At 37.7% G+C, this 18977-nt stretch overlaps 1 protein-coding gene across 2 annotated transcripts in view; it reads right to left on the minus strand.

Moving 5' to 3' along the window:
- Positions 1-12074: 12074 nt before the first annotated feature.
- LOC139736892 (CD5 antigen-like) overlaps positions 12075-18977 on the minus strand; it is a 35334-nt gene continuing 28431 nt past the window's right edge. Inside the window, exons 3-7 of one of the 2 annotated variants that reach the window (XM_071647551.1) lie at positions 17036-17389; positions 15844-16242; positions 14881-14996; positions 14053-14293; positions 12075-12977 (exon numbers count right to left, since the gene is read on the minus strand). In XM_071647551.1, coding sequence (XP_071503652.1) covers positions 12523-12977; positions 14053-14293; positions 14881-14996; positions 15844-16242; positions 17036-17389 — 1565 coding nt within the window. In that variant the 3' untranslated portion in view covers positions 12075-12522. The remainder of the gene's footprint in view (positions 12978-14052; positions 14294-14880; positions 14997-15843; positions 16243-17035; positions 17390-18977) is intronic. The other variant, XM_071647552.1, reaches the window with a different exon arrangement.

Genomic DNA, 18977 nt, shown 5'->3' on the forward strand with positions numbered 1-18977 from the left:
TTATCTTGTTAGGAACATGTCACAAAATATTCATAACAAATCTAAGTACAGCTCCTGATGCTTTGATTTAGACAGGGATAGTATGTTTGTCTAATTTGTAATATAGCAAATCCTACCAAATCAGACAGGAAGTTTGAAATATTGTGTATAAACCTGTCTTTGTATGGAATTTATGCTCGGGCATGCACTAGTTGTAACATTACCAGTCAACCAATGGAATGGTCAGGTCAGAACCAGTCAACTTTGCTGTAGTTTGCGGGGTCTTGAAAAGCCCCATCTAGCTCTCCCTGACCTCTTTATATGTTTTTACAGAGAATCCGATAGACCTGAAATTTTGTAAACCTGGAATTAAATACTGCGCTAACGCAGACCCTGCTTGTTTCCACAAAAAGCGTGTAATCGGTTAGTATCCGATTCTGCACCTGTATGTACTTGTGACCAGACGTCTGGAAAGTTGGCTTAGTGCATTGTGGGTAAATAGACATCCATCATGGCGGCTGGTTTGATTAGCTAGTTAATGCACTAGATTTGCTTTCATCTCTTCCCGACGATCGGCAGCAGCATCAACTAAGCATGGCGGTTGTGTGAGATGACGATCTCCCAGGAATTGATGAAGTTCAAAATACTGTGGGCATGCCCTAAGGAGAGTATCTTTTCCAGCCCCTGATCGGTTTCTCTTTTCTGCCTCGTAATATTTACTTTTCAGTGATTTCATTTTATTGATGACAGATCCTTTCACGATTTTGAATGCTTTATTGCCCAGTTCGGCTGGAAAGTTCTCAAGCATTCCGTTTGTGATTTTGTCGTGAGCAAATGCGTTCCTTTTCATCTGGCCATCTAAGATTTTTTTAATCACCATTTCCCCCCATACTTTGATTAGGTGTACCATGTCATTAGTCAAGTGAATCTAAACATCTGCCATTTTGAGAACCGCAGATGAAATTCAACGCACTTCTAACTGAGGGGGTTGGTGCAATATACTAGTATAGCTAACCCACACAATAGTCATTTTGAAATAAATGCTTTTGAAAGTTTAAAAAAATCCATTAAATCAGGTTAGTGACTCGAGAAGGCCAATTGTTTGTAACACGAACCTTTACATACTCAAGATTGAATAGTTTCTTGTAGAAATGTACTAATTAATATTTTGGTGGATTAAAGAGGATATTTAAAATCACATTTCAAATATGTGGCTGAGCACTTTATTGCAGCCAAATCCATTATATACAAATATTCTTTATTCTGTGAAAACTCACAAAATATCAATGCCTCTTTGCTTAAAATGGAAAAGTAATGTAAGATTTTGGTTTCCCTCCTTTGTGAAGTGAAATTAAAACAATATATACTTTTTTCTACCTGTCTCTAATGTGTAATCTGTGGGAACTTATGAAGACATACATTGTACTTTGCATATATTTCAAACAAGCACAGAATCAATCATACCCTTAAAGACATCTTGAAATACAGAGATTTTGATTCAACAATTCAAGTTTTAAAAAGACAAAGCATTCACTGTCATAATAGTCACATACAGAATCGTAATTTTGTCATGGGGGGGGGGGGGGGTGTTATGTCTCATCGGGGACTGTACATCTTCCGTGTACCTGAAAGCATGGAAAGGGTCCCTCCTTCAGCATCATGCATGTAATGCGCTTTAGCATTAATAGTATCTAAATCATTAAAAAAAATGAGTAAAAGGGTATCAGTATTATTCCAGAGGTTATGATGTCCTTTGACAAAGGGAGTAAAATACCATTAAGTACACATTAAAGCCTTGCTAATAGGGTAGATTGTTTTTTGTTTTTGTTTTTTTGTTTCGGGTATCAAAATCACCACTAGTACTCCACAATCCTTTTTTGTATGAGGATGCATTTAAAGAAAAAAGTGTTGTATGAGGATGATGTGCAGGCCTCAGTGAATACCCCGCCTCCATAATCATTGTTAAATGCAACAGTGTGAAACTATGCAGGAAAGTTCATATTACAAAATGAATGACTAACTCTTAATTACAAAAATTTCATAAAAAGAACAATTCCAAAATGTGGAATTACAAAAAAAAAAATTAATTTATAAATCTCTTTAGAAGTCTGAACACTTATAAATTGCCTATATTTGTATGAACCATACATGCTGGAATACAATGTGCTGAATAAGACCAAAATAGATGGCTGGAAACTGACAATGTACCTACCCAGTTGGTATGTATCGTACATTTTACCCATATGTATGTTTTCAGACCACACATGGATCATAAAGATCATTTAGAAACAATAAACTTGTAAATATATCAGAGCCATTACGGTGACAATATCATACATGAGAAACTGATCCGAAAAATCTATGCTTTCAATAGTTTAAACATGAAATCAACCAAGAATTGGCTAAGGAAGGAGCCGATAGATCAAGTAGGATAGAACTACTGTAAGAAGATTGAAAACCGGTTAAAAGGTATAAATTAACGATCTTATCTGTCATGTGGAGCTACTCCTGGTGGGCAAGTACTCGTCATGAGCAGCGGCAGAAGAAAGAGGATGAGATCGCCCGCGCACAGACCTATATAGGGGAGTGTGTGAGGGGTTTCCCTGTCGTTGCCGGGGCAATGGGAGGTTCAAAGAAAATTTTAGCTACCGGGGGCAATTCTAATCGGCATTAGAATGGCAATTATCATATCGATAGGTAAGTACAGCGAAATGAAGGAGATAGTTTCATCAATCACAAAACTCCAAATCAACAAGCATGTGAAAAATAACTCTGAAATTTGTAACAGCAAAGTCATTTTTCGCTCCAACATGGAAATTTCTTAGTGTATGATAAATGCTCGGGTTAAACTTAAGATTCATGAAGAGGAAAAAGCAAACTGTGTTCAAACATACTGCTATCTCTACATATTTACCAATGTGAATGTTTTTAGATCACACTTGGATCAGGAAAAATATTTAGGAGCATATGGTAGATACTATAAACCATCTTAATACATGACAAAATCAAACATGGAAAAAAGAATACACTGACTACTTTCTATACGTTTCGCCATTCATTTGACTCTCACATGATTTCATAGAAGCTTTCCTTTTGAAGCAATCTTTTGAAACCAAACATGAAAAATAACTCTGAAATTTGTAACAGAATACAGCAAAGTCATTTTTTCTTGTCTAACAATAACATGGAGAGTTGTTAATAAAAATGCATGAAAAATGCTAAGTTTAAAGGGTTTATTCAGTAGTAGAATAAAGGGTGCTATTGACTCAAAATCAAATTTCAATTTCAAACAAAAGCAACCACCATCAGAATTGATGCTTTAAATATGCTTTGATTGCTTTCAATATTTAATTGTTTAAATTGAGAAACTGCAGAGGTATCCACAATGTGGAACCAGGGAGGTGTTACAGAGATGGAGTGGCAACTCTTCGTAATTCATGCAAACACATGTTTGGGTTCAAGGTGTTACAATGGGATGTCTAGCATTCCTCTACGCTTTGAAGTCATGCTCGGCACCACTCGAGTTGCAAGACGAAGTTTAGAGATGAAGAATGCATTTTACCTTTCGTTGAATTACAAGCTTTATTTCACCGTAAAATTTTAAATGAAATACTGGAATTGATTTAGAATAGTTTAGGAAAGAATTCAATATTATAAACATGTATTTCTAGTTTCTTCGTAATGCGCAAATCGAAGTGAAATGAAAATTAGGCCCTCTAAAAAACCTAATATCTTTCTATAATGCGCACATTTCCGCATGTTAGTTTTCTATCTTTTAATCTGGGATATTTTGATCTTTCAAGTAAAGTACTCCGCTAAAGCGTGTTCCAGCGTGCTTTTAAACTATTTGCTGTTAAAATTGTCAATTTTACACTGCATTATGATTCGCTGCTCCAATTCAAGGTAAACAAATTCATTGTTGCCATCACATTGAAAGAGAGAGCGAATTGCAGTAGGTGCAAGTATTTCTAGATGTGAGAGCGCTAGTCGTGATTATTGATGCTCTCTTTTGTCAAAGCACATGGGTAATACCTGTAGTTGAACGCATAACTTCTCGGCGTTGCCGCGCATGACTTCAAAGGAGAGCAGTAGTTGTCTCTCCTTCTCTAGCAACTAGCAACTAGTGGAACTATGAATTTTGTACGACAGCATTATCATCATGTTTTTTTTCTCAGATTTGAAAAATAACCTTTGAAAGTTTGAATGTATTAATATAAAGGTAACATCCTTTCCAGGATGTCTAACATGTAAGTATATAGTGTCTCTGTCATATAAGAAACTACTTGGAAGCACTGCTGTATTGACAGAGGTGGGGATTGTCCTGGAAATTTGAAATAAATGAATCAATTTTAAAAATGTTTTTTCAAAATCCATTTTCTACTGTCAACAGCTAATCTGAAATATGGTCGTAAAAGCATAGCAGAATTGCATTTTATTCAAAATAGATACAGTTACGAATAGATTAATGGCAATTTCAAATCCCTTCCACTACTGATCTAACCTTGTGAAATTCACTATTAAAGAGACATGGCACATGTCCAAATATCCAGCATTTTTTTAAACCCATATGAACGTTTTGTTAACCCATGTGAACATTTTTAGATCACATGTAGATCAGGGGGAAAAAAAAAATCATTTAGAGACAATACAGTTATTACTGTAATAGTTAAGTCATTTCAATGATAAAATCACACATAACAAATGAAGATCTACATTTGCAATATGTTTGACAAATCATTTAACTACTAATTAATTTCAAGGAAGCTTTCCTTCTGAAGCAAAATGTCAGTATGAGTAAAGTGCCAACCCACTAATGAAACTTTAAGGTGTTGGTGCAGACTATGAATGTTGGTTAATTTTCTTATTGGTCATAAGGCACAATGCTAAAATGCTCCTAAAACCAATGACTGTTGTATTTCCTGTTGTAGTCTAATGTTCAACAAAAATAAAAAACTGGCAAAAATGTTGTGGTCAATAAACCTAGCATGAAAATAGTGTGTACCCCAACGTACAAACATTACTTATTAAATGCTTTACATTTCAATAATGCTCATCTCATCTCCACTTTCATAACTTTCAGAAGAGTACGGGCTATATGATGAATCAGAATCACTCATTTATTCATTCAATGTCCATAAAAATGAACTTTTAGAAAGTAAAATGCATGTACAATGTATTATTTCTCTTTCGATGTTCCAGTTCCAGTTTAAATCCAGTGTAAATCAAATAAACCATGCATGGATGCTAATATGGCTTCTTCATGTGGCAAGCCAAGTCGTTCTCCATGATGGTAGTTCTGAAGATTTGTATAGGTGATGCAAGATTTGCACAGCCAAACAACAAATCACTTCCCTCTTACTGATACTTTGAATACCGGTGGAGTGCCATGTGGTCTGTGGTCAGATCCCAAGCTGCCGATCGCACAGAACTACCGCTTTGCACCTCTTCAGCAGCTCTTTTAAGAACATCTTCTCCGGCATTCCTTCCGCTCTTTCTTTTTATGTATTTCCATGGCTTTTTGGTATCTTAGAAAGAAAAAAAAATTAAAATGGCACGACATGTACATCTAAGCATGTAATTCATGTATTATTATCTTTTATTCCTTGTTGACTTAAATGTTTAAAAAATTTGTACAATAATTCACATTGGGATAAGGGATGAGCCAGGCATAGGGTTAAGCTGAGCCATGGCTCAATATGCCCCAATCAAAAGGTTCATCCAACCCAATGCACACTATTTTGAAAACTTCACCCAGGATTCTATTTTACTGTTCAATGTGGCTCAAAGGTTTTTACACAAAAACCCATGATAATCAATATCATCAATTCATAAGAAGCAATTTTAATAGATCCAAGATGAGAAGGTATAACCATTCTATGTATATCTACAAAACTATGAAATAGCAGAAAACTGTGAAAACTAAGAAAATAATGATAATTTCATAGCCTTCTCCCCCCATGTCACAGAGGCAGTTCCAGCGATGTAGTGTGATGTACTTTCCATAGGGTGCAAAACAGCTTTCAATTGTTGTGGTTTCCTAGCAACAAGGGGTAGCTCAACTTACTCACCAGCTCATCCTACCTGACTTCCCCCTGCTGCTCTTACAAAATACTCAGTACCTGATACAATACAAAGGACATCTTTATAGCCAGTTTCCAACTGTGGCAATATTTAGTCATGGTTCGAACACTGTTTTTTTACAGCTAATTTTTACCTCTAGTAATATATTTTAATCATATACCACCATAATGCCATGGCAGTTTTGTGGGAATCAAAAGTTTGTTTTCCCCTCCTGGTATGCATTGGCTTAGATTGCCATTATAGGAAACAATCGGCAGGTGTGTGCATTTTATGCTTTGTCAACAAGACTCCAATAAGTGTTGTGATATTGAAAAATCAGTAAGGAGGCTGGTACTCTTCACTGGAACAAAGTTGTACCACCAAGTACTTACTTTGAGTAGACATGCCACAATCAAATGTCCTTTTTTGTGTGTACCAACATATAATATTTGGCAAGTGTTAAGTGTAACACTTTGGTGATATGTCACCCACCATGTAGATTTCCATTGAGGATGTGTTTTTCCCACATCAAAAGGGACTTACTTCTTGAATGTACTTATAATATGATGCGATAATTTTTGTTAGTCCAAACGATGATCAGAACAAATCCCATGACCATGTACATTCTTCTCCAGTGAAGTCTCCAAATGGGGAGAACCTTGATGTGTACTGACAATCGTGTGTTTGTTGCTATTGAGATTAGAGTCAGTGTTTTTTTGTTTAATTAAATCAAAGAGTGCATCTATATGTGACAACTTGATGAGTGCTGTATTTGTGTTACCTATGTAATCATTCAATGAGACTGGGATTTGAAAGTGCCTCATGACTCAAGGGAAGAGTACATTTCATTTGAATTTGTTGAATTTTCAGACGACTATGAAAACAAGCAAAACTACAAATGCATCATTCTGTTTCAGTATGATTTATTCATCAGAATACATGGTGGTAGAGCAGAATGACAAAAAAAAAAAAGAAATGGAAAAGTTTTACATGATATTTATAAAGTACATCATTTACAATGGCAAAACATATCAGAGTGTATGTACGCACATCACAAAATAATTGCAAGGTATATCTACTGCAATGCTGAATCTACTAATGCTCTGTTGCAATTCTGACTTGTGCGACAAAAAATGCCGGGAGGAGCAGAAATATTTGCTTCTCCCCAGCATTCCAACAGGCCTTCATGACAGATCACTGGTGAGAAGGGCAAGAAAATGATACTGCAGTCTTTCAAAATTCACACAAAATCATACTTGCACAAATTCATATTATAATTGATTGCACAACCAAACATCTATGCTTTTGACCACAGCCTAGTCATCACAGTGGAGAATTCTCTGCATGTCTGACTTAATTTTTTGAGAACTGGTTGCTATGGAAATATTTACTGATGAACCCATTTCTAGGAGAACTTGCCAGTATTTTCAATTGTTCTGGCACTGATTTTCTATGGGGTGGGGAAGTGTGAGAAGTTTCCCTTGTTATAGCAACATTCATGGCATCCATTATGACACCACAACACTAGATATATTGCTTCCATATTGCACTAGAGGTGGTTGTGGCAAATTGATTTTTGTTCATCTTCCCTCTAAAACTTCCTTCCTCCCATCCACTGGGCAGCCTGGCAGTGATTGACTTAAACCCAACATTGAACCCACACATGAACTTTCTGACACGTTGTGAGGTGCTGCACCTAATACACAGTTAAAATATTTGCATACGTAGCCACAAACAAATCTCAATCTTAGCCAATGGAATCCAAAATTACTGTCACATTATCAATTAGACTGTCCCAGTTGCCTTTGACACTTTGAGAAGCCTTGTCAGAGAATCTTCAATAATTGCTTCCATTTCCATAAGATAACCTGAATTAAAAATCAATTAATCATCTATAATATGAATTGCTAGAGTGACATCTGTCTCAATACATTTCAGATCAAGCAGAGGAAAAATGTGCAGCACAGGGACACCCCATTAATTAGATTGCAGGGACTGCAGATTTTACCATGTAACTTATTTACTGGTACCTTGTTGTAAACGTAATATAAAAGACCAGCTAAATAAAGTAGTGGAAAATCATCTCTCTCTGTAATATACGAACAAAGAAATCCATATATTGCTTTTCTTTCCACATTGTGTCAACAGTGTTCTCTAAAAAGATAGGAATACAGAAATTTACCCAAATATCTCACACATATCATTTGTTGAGATAGCATAAAAAAAACCCAACACTAATCAACAATCAGTCCAACCAAAACACAGAATAGAACACTAATGCTAAAATACCAGCAACATTAGTGACAACAAGTCTCACATCACGCTTTCAGGTTATTTCTTTTCTGTCATAAACAGTGACTTAATAACACAGAAGTCTATTTTTTGGCTGAGAATCAGAAAGGCTTTCTCACAGTTTGGGGGTGTAGAGTTATTGGTATCGAGTTGCAGAGCTTGATCTCCTTTACATTATGGTGTCAACTTGAAGTCATTTTCATTTTCAGTAAAATGTTAAAAAAGAAAACCACGAGGGCACTATTTTACCCTATATTTAGAACAATGCTTATAAATCTACCGACTTTTGAGTAAATATTTATCTTATGAAAATGGATTGTTTCATTCTTATTTATGCTCAAATCTTATTTTCAAGCATAGAAATTATTTAATGATCAGAATTTAGCTTGTTTGTTGATGTGTGTGTCTTTCTGTCAATGTGAGTGTTTGAGTATCCATTCAAACATGTCCTTTGTTCCTAAACTTCTTGGACACATTCAAACAAATTTACAAGACCTTTGACAGACAACTGAACAAACGTAAAGAAAAGAAACACTTCGTATCTTGAAGTGGTTGGAAAGCACCAGAAGAAGAGACAGGGAAAATAAAAGGAAGAAATGAAAAAAAAAAAATACAATCTTCATTTCAGGAGCAAGAAGCTGATTAATTTGAACTTGTGCAGCGTTTGGAACAAATTTCATAGAGGTGAAAATTGGTGGAAATTCTAGGAGGCCTGTAGACAAGTGCCACCACAGTATATGCTTGCAGAGATATACTGCTTCCTTGTAAATTCATATATACAAAACACATATTATATATGAACATCTGATAAAACAATGCCAACTGTAAATATTCTTGCCGAGCCCAAATGCGTCCATTCTGCATCTGCATGCCATACACACCTTTTTCATGGCAGGCTAAAAATGATCGGTAAACACTATTGCATTGATGGGTAATGTAATTAATTCTATGGTGTCAACAGTGTACTCTGTATTAATTTTCACACGTGATGAAAACAGCATACACACAGAAAATCTCCTTGCTGCTGGAATATTTCACTTTTAAGATGCCTTCTTAAAATGATGACAAATAATATACAGCTGGCAAAATACATTGATTGAGATTGTAACTGGAGACACAGGCAAACAACATGGGAACAGAAATTTCTTTAAACACTGTACAAAAGAGCTGTAGGTTTTCAAACTGTGCCAAAGCCAAAGAGATTTGGGTTAATACATGTGACCCACAAAAGCAAAATGTTTGATACATTCTGCATACACCTGCTCACTTACCAACAACAGTAATCTTTCAGACAGACATACAAAATTTATTCACATAGCACCAAGTATATTTTTGAAGTTCAGTAACTTTTTTTTAAAAATTTCTTCCACTCTGAAGAATTTCAGTGTCAGTCTGAAAAGGAAAAGAATAATTGATTCATTGCTATATACAGCAGGCTCATCAAACCTGACCAATACACAGAAGCAAGATATGCCACTGGGAACTAGCAGCCGTATGTCGAATTACCAACTGTACTGTGGGAAAAGGTAGATTTTGCAAGATTATAGAGTCTCCATTACACAAAGATTGCAATTATTGTCAACAGGGTTTCTGTGCCAGTAGGAAAGAAAAAATCAGCTAAACAAACAAACAAACCCACACAAAAAACAATGTATTAACAGGAAAAAAAAAAAAAACATCCACAAAACACAGTGTGTAAAGATGTGGAGGGCCATACATGGTTTGAACCCAGTACCCCGATCCCTACCCAATGCACCTCAGCACTCCCCTAGAATATGTTTTCTAACATCAAACAGAAGGTACAACCATTCTTTCAAAGGCTGCGCACCAATCTATTGTGTACAGCTGTACAATCTGTGTATATCTGCACTGTGGTCACAAAATGACATGATGCCAGGATATCTTCATTTGGGATCATTCTTAAATTTCTAACATTCATCATGAGCTACCATAGAGTGCATTATGTTGACCAATGTTTCTTGTGATACCTACTTCTTCCATTCCTTTTTTTTTAACGCTTTCATTTCTTCAAACAAAATTTGAATATGAATTATGTATTTCTTTTACTTCAGTTTTTAGTTCCAGTTCAATTGATGTTCCATTCGTCCACAAAAACTATAACAAAATACAAAGTCTACACTTCAAAAGTATTTCATCATATTGTAGAAAATAAATGATAAAAGTACCACCAGGACCAAGCTGTAAAGAGGATCTTGCTCTAATATACCCAAACAATACCAATCAAGATAAAGACTGGCAAGATGAGGACATACACCAGTAGACACTTTACATCAATATGACCACATCACTCTCCCACCACCACCGACATCCCACTCCTCCTATCATTAATTTGGCAGCAGACTTTACCTACCAGTGAATCTCTCCTTCACAAACAAGCAGGCTTTCAATTGGTCATTGTTTCAACATAGAGATGGAAGCTACAACAGCAACAACAACGAAAATTCCCTAATGCCAAAACTGGCCAGTGGATCTACAAACTTAGATGTCTAACTGGATCCAACTATGTGTAGTGCCAAAGTGAATCTGGACATGACAGAAATATATACTCACTACATGTCTTGCCAATATCTCTTTTGCAGCACTATCAATATTTCAATCAATAAAATCTTTGCTAGCTTTGATGTATATCACATCTTTTAACGTATTGTTTAAATCATACATTTCTGTATCTAGTTATTGTAGAGTATCACTAACAGTTGTCCAGATGGACAGGTAAACTTAATGATATTTTTAGCATCCAAGTAGCTACCAGTATGAATATCTTGTCCAAGCAGCTTTCTGGATTAGTTCACATAAAGCTAGTATCAGCTGCTTCCTTTTCTTTTTATTTTTATTTTCCCACTGTGAATAAAATGACTGGTTTGCTTGCTGCTTAAGAAAGCAATCTGGAATATCTGACACTACTTCAATTAATCATCCTTTTCTGTCTTTCTTTTTCAGCCTTTAGAGCCTGTACCCTACATTTTGTATATGTCCTGTAAACACTCACTTACTGATGAGTCCTAATTGTGGCATCGACTTATTGCATGCAATGGAGGGGAGAATCTTGTGGGAAAGGTATTAGGAGAAAGTGAAAGCAAATGAGTGGGAAAAAAACGGGGGGGGGGGGGGGGGGGGAGCTCTCATTAAAACTAGAATGAAGAGACAAACCTAGAAGTCAGATTTGCATCTAAGTTTTCAGTTTATGAATTTGAGCATTGCTGATGAGTATCAAGGACGGTGGTATCTAAGTCCATTGTCCCAATAGTTACCTGTATATAACTGTGAGGGATATCTAGGCCTAACTTGATTTTCATAATCATTTAATGAGTCATAAATCATAACCGTGAACAAATAGTGGCAAATTTACAACTCATCACAATCACACAAGTACTTCCTCTGATATACTTCAAAGTACAGGAAACCAATGTTTTTTTGTACCTTCTAACGTTGCTGCACTTTTAACATGAAAATACTCTGTCACAATGTATACATGTATATTCATTAAATAACTGATGAAAGAAAAACAGAAATAGTACATTATACAAAGATGTGTACATGTATGTACCAGAGTTTGCTCTAACTCCAGCACTGAGTGGATTACAAAAAAAGGTTATATACATCGTCCAAGACGTTGCATGACAAAATCGCTCATGTATATACACAATTATTGTGACGTGCGGCAAGTCCACGAGATAATTTATAAAACTCTTGTCGATATGAAACTTCTTTTTTCAGCATTTGTACCCATCTGGTCAGTCAAAAAAAAAAATCCAACATAATTTAGAGCCAACGTATCGCTTCATAAGATAAGTGGAGAGGAAGATGTGAAGATAGAAAAGCATTCATCTTGATGTACACTAGAAAAATGTCAAAATAGTAGCTCCTATGGACAAAAGAGGAATTTTACCCAAAGCCCTACATCTATCAATGAACATATGATGTCAGTAACAGAACTCTTAAAAACAGCCTCCTGACAGACTGTTTACTCTCTAAAAAGCAATGCTAATGAAATAAAACAGAAAGGACACATACATCACCAAATACTTCATATTAAAACAAACAAACAAACAAACAAGCAGGAATATTGTTAGAAAAACTGATAGGTGCTCAAGCACCGAGAAGAGGAATCCATGGGAGTGTAACCAAGGCGAGGAAGATGATAATGACTGACCAGATGAGTACCTTACGTCATTGCTGTGAGACGCTGTTATACGATGGTGGCGGTGCTAAATGTTCACTCTGTAGCATTTGGGCAAAGGCATCTGGGTGTCGCAGCACGATTTCGTAGGAGGGCGGTCCCCCGCCCCCGCTGAGGGCCTCCAGCTCCTCACAGATGGTCCCGTCCTGGGAGACGGGGCTTGAGACGGGGCTGGTGGTGCTGCTGGCTATGGAAGTCCTGGAGCAGATGGTGAATGGGAGGGCGTCGTAGCGCCGGCTCTGTGAGAAGCCCCCGCTGGTGGGCCTGGCCCGCGATGAGTGGACCATCATGACCACCATTGGTGTGGAGCGCGGCGGAGATGAGGCAGTCTCCTCGAAGCGCCTGTCACATGACTTGCAGGCATAGTGGAGCAGGGCGCCCCCAATGATGATGAAGGAGAATGCTGATATCAAGGATATTGCAATTATTGCCCCGGGTGGTAGCTCTGAGGATGGAAAGCGGGAAACATTTTGACTTTCTTTGTGAGCTCAAAGAGTATCACACTGCCATCAATATACAACCTTTATTTATTTCTACTTATTCTTTTTCGTGTGTATGATAAGATAGATTGTTTCAATCTGCAGTCATAATTAACTCATATCACAGCTGAGAAATTACACATTGCACAATTGCTCACATATACATACATACATCAAGAATATAATGTAATAACTGATCCCAACCCTTTATGTGCCAGGCACTTACAGTAGCTTAACTTAAATCTTGTTTTGATTTATAAGCATTCAGTAATCACTCCAAACTTGCCCTAGTTGTAAATTCAGCAAGCCCACTTATGTGTAACAACATGCATCATTCCAATATAAGTGTCATGATGATTCAATAGGGATTAGGGGAATCCCATATTCTTCATTCACTGACAGTTAGTTTCCAGATATTTGTGTCAATTGAATGAATGCACTTTGGCTGTGTGCCAATCAGCACACAAGGTACAGTAAAGTGTCAATGGTACTAGGGTTAGAAACTGGGACAATATGTTGATATTACAAGAAAATACTGTGCCATAGATGATACAAAACATGAACTCTGCCACCTGCTCTAAAAGAAGATAATCTCTCCTCTATATTTCCCAATTTATATTTTTTCATCCTCGCACCAACCAAAATGAATATGATATCTCACATCCATGCCTAAAATAATAGCATATTCCACTATGAATATACACATGTAATTCACATAAATTTCTGGTTCAAGCCATGATGCAACACTAATTAAATGAAAAGAAAAAAATAATAATCTGCTTGTATCAGCAAGATGCAAAAAGCAGTAAGCTGGGACAATGGGCAATCCTGCAAGAATTTTTCTGCTTCTCACAGAAAACCCACTAGAATCATATAATTTGACAGTCAATCTGACGCAGAGTGCTACCAGGTGAAGAACCCTCACAATTGTTGGATATGCCCATGCCACCCGCCCTTGTGATACAATACAGAACAATAAAATTCTTCTCCCAAAACTAAGAACCACATCAAAACCTACAAGGTGAGGGGGATGGAACTCACGGTTTCCTGGCCCCGATGACTGGTTGGCAGAGACACCCTCTGCCTTGCAGATGACCCCAGCATCCTCCATGTGAGTGCAGTCATGGACGCCCAGCCCGCTGTGGTCGCACTCAAGCAGGTTGGACTCATCGCCCTTGCAGTCCACATTGTCCAGGAGGATGTCGGCGATGCCGGGACCAAACGGGGTGCCCTGTGACCACGTTTTGAGGACATCCTGGAAGCCGAGCTGACGACACACGACCTAGATGGAAAGAATGGCACAAATGAACGTCTGCCCACTAGCATGATAGCTCTGTTCCAAAAGGCAATTCCAATAGAGAGAGGAATAACAATCTGCCACAGACAGTATTGTAAAACTTGACATTTTTCATGGTGTGCAAATTTTGCACATTTCACGCAACCAAAAGCCAGCACAAAAATAAAAGAATGCAAATATTTTTGCATGACATATGTTTTATCAATTTTTGTCCAGATTCCGTGGAATAAAGAACACGCAAACTTCCTCTTACCTGGCTGGGTGCGAAAAATTACTTAGCCAAAAATAGCCACTTCCACAGCATTCCATTTACACACACACACACACACACACACACAAGACATCTTCAGTCACATCTTCAGACCTGAAGAAAAAAAATTCAACAGAAGGAAAAGGAGAAGAAGAGAAGAGGAGAGAGGAGGAGGTTGCAGAAGAAAAAGAAGAACAAGAACAAGAAGGGAAAAAAAGGCAGGACGAAGAAGAAAGAGAAGAAGAAATCAGACTAAAAAGTGGATATCTCTTTCTGGAAATAGAATGAGAAGATCCTCACTAGGAGGATCGAGTAAACCTACCCTGGCATCATTGATGTCCCAGCCATCGTCACAGACTGTATACCATTTGTTGTTGTGGAAAATCTCCACTCTGCCTTCGTGGTCTTCCACTGAATTAGCCAGCTTCACATCCCCCTCTGTCAAAGTCCAGAAATAGTCTAACATTAATGTTTTGAAAAATGTGCTCACATATATTGCAAACTTCTACAAACAACAATTATTTTCATTTCATTTCTATACTGTTAACAGTAACATATAATGCCAAAGGTAGGCACACAGAAGTTCATACAAAAGCGAAGCACGCAATTTTACACAGGAAACGTGGTTAAGGTGGTGCTGAGCCAAGGCAAAATTGAAACCATCATAATAGGTGAGGTGATCAGACCACTTGGTAAGGGCGAGTGCTCAGTGTGGGTCAGGGGAAGTCAAAATAATAATGTAATGAAGAAAATAATCTATTCATACAAACTGTAATCATCAGTATACATACATTTCTGATGTTTCAGCTGGGAATGTTAAGATGCTCACTATGCTATGCTAGTTGTTACTGCTATAATCTGGTTATCAACTTGAAAAAAATACAAACATTAGTTAAAAGTAAACCCCTGTGGAAGATGTCTAAACCTGTCGAAGATTAGTAATGAGCATACAAATTTGTACTTGCACAGGTGTCTGTGAGAATAGCATGTTACAGGAAAATCTCCTCATCCTCAATGAGTTAAGAAGATTGGTGTTCTTGTCTCGTCTTCAAAGGGGGAGAAAATCACCCCCCCCCCCCTGTTTTTCATGCTGATGAGATGGTGGAAAACGAGAAAATCTTATTATCTTACCATGCTACACATTTTTCTGGTTATTGTTTCAAGACTTGTTTGTTGATGGCTGCAGGCAAAGGAAATCTAACTCATTTTTCACGAGGAAGTAGGGAGATGCATATATATTTTGGAGATCTCCTGGGAGTTATACAGAAAAGCAAATTTCGTTTACCCAAGTATTTCTGCTTCTTGACATGTGCTACCAGGGTGGAATTGAATATGTGGAGGTCCGTAAGATTGCTTTGGTGGTTGGCTAGTGTGAAATTCAAGCACTTTGCCACAGCATAGCGATGTCCACAGGACCACTTATTTCCTGTGTCTTCCATGGTATAATCACACTCTTCAAGCAAGTTTTCCGTTCCCTTGCAGCGAAATTGTCCAAATTTGGCGTGGCAGGTCTCAACGCCCCCCAGACATCCCGTTGGTTTCCCTGGCAACCCGTACAAGAAGCCATGTCGTTTGCAGACAACAGTGGCATCCTGCCTATCCCAGTCAGAATCAGCACAAACGTTCCACCATACACCGCCGTATAATATCTCCACCTGATTCCCTTTGCTCAGCATTACTCTTGCTACATAACATTAGGAGTAAGTAAAATTACCAAAAGTTAGCAGTATTCCTATTAGACTATCTCAGAATTGTCTTTAAAATTGAAGAGAATGTTCTCCCCTTGATCACACAGTCTACTCAAGATAAGATCATGTGGCTCCTAAAAATACAATGAAGAACCAAACTTATAATCTGATAGATTCAATATTTTATTCTTCCCTGAAAATGAGAAATACATTTTTTTAATATACATATGACACACTTTAGCACACCTGAATACATTTTCCACGTTTGAAAATACATGATACTGTAACAGGGTCAAATTGGGATGTATTCAAGATATCTGACATTGGAAATGGCTAACTACAGACAAACTACTGAACAAAACAACTGAACAAGAGATGTCATGATCAATCACTTTAACCCATTAAATCTTTTTATTAATTCTCTTATTATCCAATTGATGTATTCCATAAGAACTTTCATCATAGCCCTATTTTCATAGTGAAGCCTCTACAACTGCATGATCCTTAAAGTTGAAATAATATTTCAGAAGAAAATGTTTTTTCTTTTAAGCTGATTTTGTGCAGACTTAATGAAATTGACCAGACTTTCCATCTACTGGTTTTTTTTTTCACAATATGCTGGCCATGCAGTAAAATTAAAGACTTGCCAATTTGAAGAAGACAGGATTTGATGGGTTGAAGGTCACGCACTTCTAACACATTACCACATCAAGAGACTCCGGAAACACAAAAAAAGACAATATTATCCTCCCCCTCATGTATCTCTCTTTCAGTTGCTTGCCTCCTCACCTTTAGGAACAGAATGCTCAGCAATGCATCGGATGCCAACAACCTCCGTCTTCTCATCACAGTTGTGCATCCAGGGTGAGAGGTGGTCGCAGTCCCACAGCCTGGACTCGTTGCCATGACAACGGACGTCGTCCAGGATCATGGGGCTGTGGCCGGCGCTGAAGGTGAATGTGGGCAAGGTCTTGGACTGCAAATGGGCCTGGTGGTAGCCCAGTTCCCGGCAGGCAACGTAGGCGCTGGCTGCTGAGAAGTAGTCGTCGCATACTGTTCCCCATATGCCGTGGTAGAATATCTCAAGCCTGCCCTCGCTTGGTGTGCGGCCACCTTGCAATCGCAGAGAGTAGAGTGGAGGATCTGTTGGCACAGAAAGAAAAGAATTGAGTCTGCATTCACCAAACGAAGCACTCTCAGTTTGCACAAATCAAACGGTGGAAGCACTACAATGATTTCATTCACCATGTCTGTCAAAATAGTAGAATAGAAATAGTAGTTAAATAAATAATGCAAATTTTGACTTGTATTAATTCATGATACCTCAACATCCCTTACATGGCAAAATGAATATCTCAATATGTGCCACATACTACAATAATTTTTCAACAACTTTTCTTCAGATGACTTGGATAAGGCCACAAAAATCCCCTTCCAAACAAAAATACTGCTAGTGACATCATCTGTCAATCATATTGCTTAGGTACTAATATGATTAACAAAAGATACTAAAATATACCTTGCCCTAGATTGACCATAACTCGTATGTTTCCATGTTACTAATCGACTAACAAAAGACACTGTCTTCCCTCCAAATGCACGGTTCAGATATTTTGGTCACAACTATGGGACACAGTTCACCACAGAACTTCCACTTTAAATTTGGGTATGCGCATGCAGTGGGGTGCAACATTACACATTTCAAAACAAAAGATGCAAGTCTAAAATTGATTTGGCTGACATGATTCACTTGCACACTCGTGCAATTAGTTTCCTGGCCCTCAACATTTTTGAAAAGCCATGCAAATTCAATCAGTGAAAGCTCCCATATGACATACAGACATTTCAACACTTGCGACTGACGTGAAATTGGTTTGAATTGCTTGAATTACGACTGGGTGGCAGTTTTTAATCAGCTGCAAGATATATAACTGTGAACAAGTCTCCTGGGGGTGATTCATCAAAGTCTAGCCTCACACAGGAATGCGACAAAGAGATGGCAATATATTCACCTCAAGAATTGGATTGATTGAACGCCAGCCTATCATTCACTCAGGGTCATTTCCACGGAATAAACAGCTCTATTTAGTTTGTCTGCCTTCCAGATATTGAACTATCACTCGGTCCTGAAGCAGTTCAAAGAGCTGAACTTTCCTCCCCGCTGCCGAGGCCGGATGTAAAACTACTCCTGCCTCTCACTACATGATGATAAAAGGGAGTCGTATTCGTTGAGCACCAAACGTGTCTCTTCTATGACTACCCCATGGTCCTGACCAGAACCCATCACTGTCTGACTTGTACTTTTGATGAGAGGAGAACTCACACACACCAAAAAAAAAAAAGAAAAAGAAAAAGTTAATTCGACTCAAAAAGTTCTGATGTCAGCAATGAAGATGATGAATGGAAAGCTGATAAAAATCAGACACATGTGAAGGAAGTCACAACCTTTACAACATCAGTATATCATCTCAAATGGCTAGCTTTGTAATTCCATTACGGGACACTTAAAGCATGAATATTTTTTTTTCTATTTTAGAAACATGAAGTTTTGACTTTTTCAGCACCAAACTAAAAGCAGAGTACCAGAGTGCTATGTCATCCGAGTCACAGTTAAGCACGCGAGGGATCTATTTCAGGATAGCCAGGGGACATCATGTTAATTGACCCCATTGATATTCAGTGTACTCAATATGTTCTCTTAAAAAATGTTGGTCAAAATTTTATTTGCTGG

Source organism: Diadema antillarum, unplaced genomic scaffold, assembly GCF_040938485.1.
Source record: "Diadema antillarum isolate AM-2024a unplaced genomic scaffold, OU_Dant_1.0 seq00000672_RagTag, whole genome shotgun sequence".
NCBI lineage: Eukaryota > Metazoa > Echinodermata > Echinoidea > Diadematoida > Diadematidae > Diadema > Diadema antillarum.